The 12639-nt window shown below is 34.3% G+C and overlaps 1 protein-coding gene across 1 annotated transcript; it reads right to left on the bottom strand.

The window, feature by feature from the left end:
• Window positions 1–4327: 4327 nt before the first annotated feature.
• Window positions 4328–8430, bottom strand: LOC25481320 (F-box protein CPR1). Its single transcript, XM_013586193.3, has 2 exons — window positions 7121–8430; window positions 4328–4727 (listed from the first exon to the last, which is right to left on the bottom strand). The coding sequence occupies exons 1-2, from the start codon at window positions 8308–8310 to the stop codon at window positions 4688–4690; spliced, it is 1230 nt and encodes a 409-aa protein (XP_013441647.1). The 5' UTR covers window positions 8311–8430; the 3' UTR covers window positions 4328–4687.
• Between the last annotated feature and the right edge of the window lie 4209 nt (window positions 8431–12639).

Consider the following 12639-nt stretch of genomic DNA (forward strand, 5'->3'; position numbering starts at 1 on the left):
AAATTATTTAATAGGTTTAATTACACTTTTGGTCCTACAATTTTGACCAACTCACAAAAATGGTCCTATCTTTTTTGGTCCTGCACTTTTAGTCCTATCTCCTTATTTCCAACTCTAGAAACGCACAGAAATGACAGTTTCAGTCAACCACTTATGCTCAACCATGAAATAAACAAAGAATAAAACATGCGAGTACAAGGAATCTACTTTATTCAGCACACTAACCTATACCCACATGATTTATTTCTTGTTTATTTCATGGTTGAGCATAGGTGGTTGGACTAAAACTGTCATTTCTATGTGTTTCTATAGTTGAAAATAGGTAGATAGGACTAAAACTGCAAAAAAACATATAGTTTGGGGACGATTTTGTTCGATTTAAAAGAGGTATGACAAATTTCGTGAGTTGGTCAAAATGCAAGGACCAAAAGTGTAATTAAACTTTTATTTAAAGGTTAGTTCGGTTTCTGGTTTGTAATATTAACGAAATTCAATTTTTGTCTTTACGAATCTTATGTTCGGTTTGAACAGAGGATTGATCTTTTTTTTGTCGAGTAGACTAGTGGCTATAGCTCACACAATTTAATTGTGGATAAGTGGAGTGTCCGGAGTTCGCACCTCAGCCCCTGCATATAATATGCAATATCTCTATCAACTGAGTTAAGCTCACGGGAATTCTAACAACTTTCATCTCTTGTACTTGCAAACAAATGAACATTTCATGACACATTACCATTTTAAGACAAAATTAAATGGACATATTCAACCATGTGCTAGCAATGTATGTGCTTTACACCAAGAAAAAAATTGTTAGTACATATTAAAAAGTCATGCTCTATCCTTCCAAAAAAAAAAAAAAAGTCATGCTCTAAACAAATATGGGATGGTACCAAAGTAGTATATTATATAGTCTTGATATCAGGCCTTCCGATCAAATATATCGAATCGCTATTCCTAGGACCTCATTCATTCCCTTTTCTACAATTAGATTTCCCATTTCTAACGTCAAAGCTGCATCGAAACATTCGGAGCCTCGACCTTATGCTACTCGCAATCTTAGCCAATCTGTAAGATCAACACCTAATAATTGTGCAATGGGGTGTTGAACTTGTTGAAAAATGATGTGGAAGAGAGAGATGACGAAAGTATTCAACAAGTTGAATGCTGCAAAGTTCCAGCATTTGCAGACCACGCGGCGCGCATTGAGTGGAGGAGAGAGCGCGTGCTACCCACGCGCCAGACAGGCGCGAGTGGGTGTGGACCAAATGCGGAGAGAGAAGTGGGTGGATAAGAAGGAATATGCGGCGCTTGCTGGTTGGCTGGCTAGATTTATCTCATCTTAATTATTTGAACTCAATTATTTCATTGCAAATGAATTTTTTTAAAAAATTTTCTTTTACCAAAATTCTATGTTTGTTTTTTGTCTATAAATAGAATCTTGTTTCATTTGATTTGGACACAGAAAAAAAAAAAAAAAAAAAAAAACGAAGCTTTTCACTATCTGAAATATTATTATCTTTCTATTAACTTTTCTTTTGAAGTTTTAATCTTCTTTTTAGTGAAATGGATCCCAATAATAATCATTTCAACATGACGCTAACCAATTGATGAAAGAAAGGACTCATACTAAGAAAATGAAAATGCATCTAAAGTTAAGTTTTTAAGAGCATCTCGATGACCGGAAGAAATAGTTGTTGGAAAAGTTGGGCTAAGAACTTTTTGGAAATTAATTTCAATCAAGTATTTGTCTGCATTCGGTCAAACTTGGAAGTGTTGTCAACTCTCTAGTATTTGCTTTAATAATTGTCAGTGATATCAAGTCTGTAGTGTTTGTTTTAATAATTGTCTGTGACTTTTGACTTTAATGTATGGGTTATTGTGTTTGAATATGTACCACCCAATTTGAATCTAGCCCTTATCTGATAATTAACTCTATACAATAACTTATTTTGAATCCGTCAAGGTCCACCACTCAATGTACTTATATATAGGGACTAATAGATCCATTGATGTACCAATATCCCAAATCTTATTCAATCTACTTCCAATATCACAAAAAACTATTAATGGATTCATCAGAATATCCTTTTGATATCACAAGAAACAAATCTTTAAGATTGAGGTTCTACGAATATCTCTAATGAACATAATCTAAGTAAGTCGTTCAGGGCAGCTTATCTCTCATTCAGTGGGCTCCATTGTGCCACATAACATCTATACAACTCATAATATTTTTGTTCCAATGATGCATATTTAAGCAATTTATAAGGTCGATAGCTTAATTAATAATTCTATATTTGTATGGAATGGTAGATTAAATAAAGTAATCTACAATTTTTTATGGAACTCAGATTGCCACATAGATGTACTGTTTGGTATAAACACGTAGAACATTACAAAGTAAAATGCACGATAGTTTGGTACTGTTTGGCTGATTACATTTTTGCTCATCTACAATTTTTATCCATTTTTATATACATTTTTAAGCTTTAAATCTAATATTTTTATACAAACATAGACGATGATCATAGATTTGAAGACTGAAAGACCATAAGAAAATAAAATCATGAATTTTAAGCTTAAAAGTTCATATGAAAATGGACAAAAATGACCAAATTAAAATGAAAAAAAGATAAAGGACCAAATTGTTTATTGAAATTAAGTTAAAGACTAAAAGTGTAATTTTACCAAAAATAAAAGAAGAGGAAAATTCAAAGGCAAATTCTATGGTACACCCAGTATATTTGAGTGTACTAGTACGGTCACTCTTTAAATTAATAGTTAAATAAGTTGTTTTTTGAAGAAAAAAATTATTTTTAATCATTTATAATTATAATAACTAAATCTTATTCATCAAAAATGTCAACAAAATAAATTATTATTATTTTGAATTTTTATCACTCATAATCGAGAACATTCGTTATTTTTTTATGATAATATGTAAAAAAAATTACAATCATTCTTATAAACAATGAAATGATGTTTTTTTTTATGAAATGATGTTATATAAAATATAAATATTGACAAATAGCTATTTATTACATAAAAAATGATCGTTAATTTATAAAATTATGAAGCAGAAGTACCGGTACACCTCACTTTGTGAGTGTACCGTAGAAGTTCCCAAATTCAAATCGATAAAAAAAAGAAAAAGATGAATTTTAAAAATAAAAAAAAAAGGAAGACAAATCGATAAAGAAAAAGAAGATGAATTTAACAGATTGAATTTTCACAATGATTATCGACAACATACTGAAAGATAAAAGATAAGAAATTGATCATGATAAACAAAAAATTGAAGGAATAATAATTGATAAAGAAAAATAGAAGTTTAAAAAAAGAAGAAGAAAAATAAAACGGAATCTATAAAAAATTGAAATCGATAATAAAAATTGAGAATTTAGAAAGAAAAAAAAAAGAGGAAAAGAAGATGATATAAATGGACGGATGATTATATGAGAGGTGCATGTAGGATGGGGTAAAATAGGGATTTATTTTGTCAAATCGGGTAGGTTAATTTTAACCCAGCCTAAACTTAGAATAGAAAATACAAAGGAGTGATATGATAGAATAAGTAAAAGGATTAATTTATCTTATCTCATCGTTGCACCAAACAGAAGATTGAGATAGGATAGGATATGCACGAACCCTTAGTGCAAAATCAGTTCTCAAAGAAAACACCACTGTTTGCTTACAAAATATCCTGCATTTGTTTTGAAATGGCTGGTGGCAGTTTCCGGTACTCTTTGAAAATATTAAGTGACAAAGTTCATTCTATGAAGATTAACATGAGATTCCTCAACTTTGTTTCTTTCTAATACCATCTGTACATAAGTAGCTATCACCAGATATTATAATAAGGATTAGAATCGCAGAACTAGCTATAACCACTGTTGAATTACAAAACAATTGCAAAATAAATAAAATTATATAAAGAATGCCGATACAATACATATAGTTGTTATAATCTAAGTAGTCACAGAAGTAGGGTTTAGACCATGGCATCGACATTATGGTTTTGTTTAATAACAAGAACTATCACCAAATTACGATAAGAATAATCCCTAAATTGAAATTTCATAATCACCACCAAACAATCGTTAAATTTGTTAGCTCAGGTGATTCAATAGAACGAAAATTTAAAAGAGTAATACAAAAATCATATTTGTATCCGAGGATGTAATAAACTCTGCATCTGTAACATGCACAACATGATCATATGGTTAGTAAAAGAGGTTTTCTAATTCTAATTTGATAATAATTTCGAAATCAACAAATTGATAATTTCAATTTCATAAGCATGTTGTAAAAGTTTGGAATTTAGAGATAATGGAAATGATAAATTGAGTGAGATACCAAGTAGAGAATTTAATTGCAGAAGTAGCAAGTAGAGAGTTTCAATTACAAATATGGACTATTCCATATTTTTTCAATAGTATTAGAAGTAAAGGATAAAAGCAGACGATCCTTTTCGAAAAGGCCAGAGAGAGAGAGGATTCATCATCAAATTCTTCACACCCCAAACAAGAGGGATAAGTGTGATCTCAGACATACTATTCAAAATGAGTGCAGCTCCATTCATTATCCATTCAAAATCTTACAAACCAAGCAGACTAATTCCATTACAAGAAACAACTTGAGAATTCTGTTTCAGCTGCTGCACATCACAGATCCTTCATTCCAACCCTTACAATCTCAATTTAAATCCTCCGGACAAGAAGTCGTCCCTGTAGAAAAAAATGAATCTCATCGAAGTAAGTTCAATGATATCACAAAAATAGTCTATAAAAAACCATGCTTTTGAAATGAACTATGCAAAAGCTTAAGAGTAATTTCATGGTAGGCCAATTTCTCAACAACAACTTTCTTTTCTTTACATAACACGGCAGGGTGGAATAGTCTCAACATTCAGAAATAAGCTGGTCAAAATAATTATTTAGGAGTCAAAATCTCAAACAATGAATGAAAAAAAAAGCAATTCATACCAAAATTCTTCCTTTCAGCAAATTCTTTAGCTAAGTGTGTTTAGAGATCCATACCAAACTATAGAGCAAATTCTTCTCTTAGGTACATATTCTGAATATTCTGTGCGCACCCTTGCACTCTAGTGCAACTAGTTTAGCCTTTATTTACTTCTAAACAGTATCTACAACACTTAGGCATATATTCAGTAATCGAAGCCCTCATTCCTTGTTTTCAAGTCGCAACGTTGACTTCCAAACATAAATGCAGAGAAATATCATTAAACTTTCAAGAAAACGTTACTCATTTCAAGCTTCGGGTGCAACCACTTAGTGCACCAAACGATAATTAAATCCTACAAACTTGCGCATTTTAACAAGCATTTGGATTTTGGAGTAAATTTCCTAACCAAAGCCATTAACAATTCTGCGCGCAACAGCAAACACCATTGCAAGAATTTGTGTAAACAATAGTAAATTAGTTCACTTGTTTTGTGCTCCTAAGCTGTGATGCATGTAGGTTAGCTTTTATAGATCATTCTTAGACTTATATTACCTTTCTTCCACCTTCCTTTTGAGGTAAGCTTCAAAAAAGTATGGGAAAATTACACTCACCTCGCTCGAGGTATCCTTAAATGACACAAACACCACCTCTAGTTTAAAAATGAACATTGACCTCCCTTACTGATTTCTTTAACTGACACACACCTCCCTTTTAAACTAAAGATGTCACTGCCTTCTTAACAGAGTTTGAGTAAATCAAAGTCCTTCTACAACAAACACATACAAATAGATTTGGTTTCTCCATAGAATTGGATAAGGTTTTGATGTTCCACGAGACTTCTCCAATCCTTTTTATTTTACCCAAACCCTCTACCCCCTTTACATTTTCTATATCCTTCTTCTACACTGTGTTTTTCTTGAAAAAGCCAAAAAAGAAAGTTATGTGATAAACTGGTACAGGATATACCCATTTTATTTTACAGCTCCAAGTAAAAAGGAAAAAGAAAATTGACACAATCCCTCTGTTCCCAATTATCAATGATAACTAATTTCTTATATATTGGATTGGATAAATTGAAAATGAATTCATAATAATACAACATTAATCTTAGCTCAAAATAACAAGCTCGACCCTTTAAAACTTCAGCAACGTTGCTTCACTCCATATCAAAACCATTAACAAGAGGAGAGAAAACTGGGTACATTAACAAGCAGTATCTCAGAAACAAGAAAAAACATTAACAGCAAACTGCGTACATTGAGGGGGGATAATTTAGAGGGAAAGTTGAAAAGGAAGAAAAGCGCACATTGCGCGGTGAAGTAGTTGCTCAAAGTGAATATTGCAATGGTTGTGCCATTGGTGGAAGGAGTTTATAAACTTAACGGCATTAAATTGCAGGGGAGGTAAGTGTTTTGAGAAATAGAAGGGGTGTATGTGTGGTTTAAGAAAACATTAGGGGAGGTCGGTGTAATTTCTCCCAAAACACACAAAATAACCTTATAGAACAGTTAGGATCGTTTAAGTCTCGCCCAAAACAAATAACTAAATGAAATTCAAAACATAAAAGTATACTAATATCCAAATATGCATATAATGCCGCTGTCAATCTATCAAATCATTTGTCAATGAGGTTATTCAATATCATCAAGAAAAAATAGGTGCAAGATACACAAGATCTATAAAAGGTTTTTGTAAACACACATAGCAAAATAAACAACAATAATAAAAGTCATTTTGCCATTAGGATGAGGCAAGTTCATGAAATGACATGATGCAAAGAGAAGAATTTGCTGTCACATTGCATACATTGTTGTCAATTCATACCAAAATTCACACTTAGCAAATTCTTTCTTTCACACATAGCATACATCATTGTCAATTTTTAGTTTCTTTTGAAATCCACCAAACACACAATAAACAAAGCAAAAAACTCAATTTGAGAATCTTTTTCCTATAATAAGAACTCAATTTTTTGTCACATATACATAAACAAAGGTAGAGAATTCAAAGTAATTATAGAATCCTTTTCCTATAATAAGAATTCAATTTGAGTTTTAGCACAGAGTTTAACTAAATAAATCATATGATGGGTCCATTGAACAGATATTAACTTATACACAGCAAAAACTGAAAAAACTCGATAATCAATAAGTACCTTTTCTTGCTCTTGCATGTATGATTCTCCTTCTTACTAGAATTATCAACAGGAAAGGAAGGTGGTACAAGACTTCCAACACAAATCTTAGCTCCATTGAAATCAGGAATTTCTTCATAACTAACTTGTTCAGTCTTCAAATCATACCAAAACAGCTTCTTATGATGCACCTCCAACAAAACCTCAATTCCTTCAATCAGAACCTTACTTCCATCACTAGAATAACATAAAGGACTCGAAGATTTCAAATGTGAAGTGACACACGATTTCATCATAGTAAAAAGTTTACACCAACTATCTTTTAATCCATATTGTTTCATCACCCAAACATCAATTTTAGTAGTTTCATAATTCACAGTCATACAAAGACATCCTCCCAAAGCAGCAACATCAATTTCAACACTGTCATTTGAATTAACCTCTTCTTCACCTATTTCGTCAGGAAGAGGAACCTCATTGAAAATTTCAAGTGTTAGGTTAAAAGCGACAATTAGAGAAGGATGTAACCCATCAAGTTTCTTTGCCATTATCCAGTGAATAGAATCCTCAACCAAAACCCCCATGGTTTGAGCAAAGACAAGGGCGTACGGCATAGTAGGAATTATTTTCCACGAGTTGGTTTTCAAGCTAAAGAGTCTAACATGTGGATCATAAAAAGGGTTTTGTAGAGAGACTAACCAAGAGAGTCTGAGGATTTTGTAATCGCCGGTTAAAGGATCAAAACCGAAGCCGTGAACGCATAAGGAGCAGTTCATGTCGGATGGAGAACGAGGAGTAATAGGTAGAGGGAGAAAAGGGATAATGTGATGTTTACGGATGTTAGGGTTCCAGATTGTGATTTCGTTGGCGGCGTTAGGATGTCTGAGAGCGATTTCGCCGTTGGAAACGGCGAGGAGGCCGTTACATGAACCGATAAGAGCAATGTTGGTGCTGTTACGCGTGAAAGGGTGGTTGAGTGGAACGGCGGTGGTGAGGTTTGAGAAATCATCTTCGATTTGGTAGATATTGGATCTGAGTCGAAGGATGAAGGATCTATTGAGGGAATTTTTGCGGTGAAGGTTGATGAAGTTGTGAGAATCGATTATGGATTTAAGTGATTTTGAAGTTGATCGGAATCGGAGAAGTGATTTTACCGGTAAGCGGGAGAAGATTTCTGCGAGTGTGTCCGGCGGAAGGCGGTCAGACGCCATTGGAAGGAAGGAAGGAAGGTTGAAGGGTTTTTAGGGTTTTTCGATTCTCTCTCTCCTTTCTTTTTCTTTTAGAGCAAGGATTCACGTCTTGCTCACCATTCTTTCATTGATAAGAGAATTGATGTTGACACATTTGGTTTGGTCAAGACAGATGCTGTGTTTCAAACACAGAATACAGCATATACCTGTTTTTTTATTATTTTTTTTACCCATAACGGTTCAAACGACAAAACAAATATTGGCGCAAATGTGAAAATTAAGTGGAAAATGAAATGATTATTTGGTTGTTTGGTAGAAGTGAAGGTGAAAGGAAGAAAACTTTTCTTAAAGACCATGTGACATTGAGAAATGTTAATTTGTGTCGTTGAGGTAACTTGTATCCTAAATGCACATCTATTTTATTTCTTTACTTATTTTCTAACTTGTGCCCCTCAGATTCATGAAGTGGTGAGGAAGTGGTAAGCATGGCATGATGAGTTCATTACCTTTTGTCTACCTATCCGGCGACCTCGTATCTAGTCTTGTAAAATTCTCAACGGTCAATGAATCACGAGGAGTGTAAAAAGTGGTTGTGTTTTGATGGAGAGAATACGGCTACAACTGCAGTTTTTTCATCATGGGTAATTATTCATGATGGTGAACTAGTGATCCTTTGCGTGGAGCCACGAGATACAACCAATGCACCCCCTCCTCCCTCTCTATTGAACTGTTGAGGGAGATCGCTGATATTCGTACTTGTAGTTGCATCATATTCTGATGTAGAAGCTCGCGACATACGTGTGTAATGTATGAAAACAACCGGTAAGATTAATATGAAAAGAGCAACCATACGTGAGGCTATGATTATTACTTTAACACCTGTCACATGTCACACAGTTGAACTGTAGACATAGACTTCCCGTTGGAACTTTCGGTAGGTGAAACGGTTGATCGGGGAGGACTATTTGGAAAATGTAACTTAGCATTCCTGTTATCATGGTTTTTGGGTGCCAAGCCATTAATTGGACTTGAACCTTTCGACCGTTGATATCTCTCTTTTTTCTTGGGAAGGGTAAAAGGAGAAAAACCCTTGAGTTTCCGAATTCGGGGGTCGTTTTCGCTACGGGAAGGTGTTAGGCACCCGGAGCGATTATGGTATTCCATAAGAACCGCTCTTCTAAGTTTATTTCTACGCTTTAATTTTATTGCTTATTTGTAAAAAAGAAGGTGTGATTAGTTAAGAATGGGGGTGAGAAGAAGCAGAATTTGATTTTTTACTTCGGCTTGAATGAGTTTTGACTCATTGCCTACGTACCCTTTTTAGGGATCAAAACCGTTCGTAGTTCATTCTCAAAAATGGTTTTTGTTTTTGTTGGTTGATTTTAAGTTTGAAAAGAGATTTTGAAGAATAAAGATGAGAGGCCTCAAGGGCATAAGATTTGGAAAGTGTGAGGTAGAATTAGTCATCTTTGCAAAAATAAAGTCCAAGGAGGATTAAGATTTATTGAAAAATTTACTTAAGAAAATAAAGGGGAAAATAAGGAGTTTTGACTCCATTTTATTTTCAAAAAGGTTTTCAAGTGTTATTTGCATGTTTTAGAAAAAAGTTGATTTTTATCTAAGTGTTCGAAACTAAACGTTCGTCTAATCATGCAATCCTAGCCATACATCTATGCATACAAACCTAAGCATACATCTAGGGTGAGTGTGTGCGTGTCGATGCGTCATAGTGTCCATAGTCCATATTACAAAAATTCCCTAAATACATTATATGGCCCCTTTGCCAAGCTACAAACCAATGAGAACAAATTACAACACCAAATGAATTGAAACTTGCAAAAAATAAATGCTAGGCTAAAGAAAGTGGAGAGGGTGGTGAAATGCTATGAAATGTATGGCACATGAGATGAAATGGTTAGTAGTCATAAAGCACAAAATAGTAGGAAATAATCAAAAGGAAATGCATAAGAATGGCAAAGAAAAAGATAACAAAGCGGTAAAACCCTAAAAAACATTTGATATGATACCTAAAGATGCTAGTGACCCATAATTATCATATCATGGCAATTTTGGAAGAAGTTTTATTTCAAGCCATGACATGAAATTAATGGAAACACATGCAAGCAAAATATCACACCAAATTCATAGAGAAATTTACCACTTTATTCCTAAAAATAAACACTTATTGCTTGTAAAACAAGAAATCCATAAAATCATATCCAAACACAACAAAAATAAGCACATTTCCAGAGGCATATTCATCACCATATTAGGCATCGTTCATTCACATCATACTATCAAGATGTCAAGAACAAAACATAGCAAAATGCATACAAAAAAGTGTAAAAACTCATGGAATTAGTTCACACCATTTTAACATTTTTTTTTATACAAGAAACACCATGGAAATGCCAAAAATATACCAAGAAACAACCAGGATTTTTTAGGATTTTTTTATAAAAAAGGTGAGCAAGAAACAGGTGCAAGTAGCAAAAAATACGGTGCAAATAGCAAGAAAAAAAAAAAACGTGAAAGAAAACTAAGCCCAAACCCAAAGCCCACACTCAAAACTCAGATTGCACAGGAGCCACACGATTGATCTAGGATTCTGAAACCCTAGATCAAACGGCCAGGAACAAGGGGGACTGGACCGGAAATAAACCGGTCCGGTTCACTGGCTATATAAACACAAAGGCTCCGGTTTTTTTCATTTTCTTCCTCTCCTTCTCTCTCTTCTCTCATCCTAGTGAGAGAAGCTCCCACTTCTCTTTTCCCTCTCTCGCCGGAAACCTCAAGGAGGAAGATGAGTCTTCATCTTCTCCGGTGAAGCTTGTTCTTCCGGCGCGGTGGCCGGCCACCCAAGGGTGGCGCCGCCGCCGCCGGAGATGAACAAACTTCTCCGTTTTCAAAAATTTTCACATTTTTAGATATCCTTTTTGGTCGCAAACACGAATCCGGTACTGGTTTTCTCACACGAGGTCTAAATCTCTGTAGATCTACACTTTGGTTCGCGGTTTTGAAAAGATTTTTCTTGATTCTTTTTAGTGTTTTATTGAATGAAAGTTGCAAATCTGTGTTTGATTCGTGTTTGTTACCGTTTCTGAGAAAGAAAGATGAGTTTCACGTGTTTACCTGTGATTTTTGACTGGAGATTTTGAACAAGATCTTCGGAAAACTTGATTGTTGGTGCGGTTTGTTGATTCTCTGGCTTGGATCCGAAAATAAATCGGTTCTTCTCTTTTTCTCTTTGCTGGTCCGAATCGGTTCTTTCCCTCTTCTTCCTTCAAACCTCTGTGATCAGCACTCGTAGCTTTTCGCCATAGGTGAAGAGCTCGTGCTTCGAATTGCAGAGTCTGCAATTCAGTGATGATGATTCAATTGAATCACTGAGAATTGCAGTAACAAATTAGTTCAATTTTGTCTGGATTTTGCGTTCTGGAAGTGGTTTAGGGTTTTTTGCGCCATTGATGAAGGCTTCAAGCTTTTTCAGTTTTGATTTGGTTTTTGATCTGTAACTGCCAAGAGAGAGAAATTTCTCTGTGTTTGTTGATGTGGCCTTTTTTCTCTGGATTATGTGGCACTGTGCATGTAACACCCCGTTTTCCCAATATACAAATTTCTTAAACAATTATCAGAGTAAAAACCATAAACGGGATATCACATAGAAACGTAATCCAAAACAGTTAAATAATGATTTAACCTTCACAAATATCTTTAACATAGCAGCGGAAAATCATAAACATAAATCATAAACGTTTTCGGCACGCAGGCCCAATAAGTATCTCAAAAGAGTTTATCAAAACATAAGCAGTTCACGTAAAAGAATGAAGCATGTTATAGCATTAAACCCCATCCCGTTACGTATCAGAGCGACCTAGACGACACAGTGAAGGCAAGGCCAACTCACGAAGCAACTGCACACTAAGCACGATCACCTGCAAGTTACCCATACGAAGGGCAACATTTTCAAGCAGAAGGGGTGAGATTTCATAATAAAATAACATTAATCAATGTAATTGTGAATCATAAATTAACATCAATCATTCCATTATTAACTTTGCATAAATGCTAAACAGTTATCACGTAATCACATATCCAATCATTGTAAACAACATAACATAATCAAATAACACTTATCACATAATCACATATCCATTCATTATCAACAAGGCATCTTAATCATGACAATGTGACAATGCTCCTAGACTCCTTATATGCATGTGGTACCAATCGTCATCATAAGTATTAATATACTTTAATCGTGCGGAGGACAAAGCTCCTATAAAACGTGCGGAGGACAAAGCTCCTAATTTTCGTGGTGAGGACTAAGCTCAATGATATGCTATGCAT

The sequence above is a fragment of the Medicago truncatula genome, chromosome 2 (assembly GCF_003473485.1).
Source record: "Medicago truncatula cultivar Jemalong A17 chromosome 2, MtrunA17r5.0-ANR, whole genome shotgun sequence".
In the NCBI taxonomy this organism is placed as follows: Eukaryota; Viridiplantae; Streptophyta; class Magnoliopsida; order Fabales; family Fabaceae; genus Medicago; species Medicago truncatula.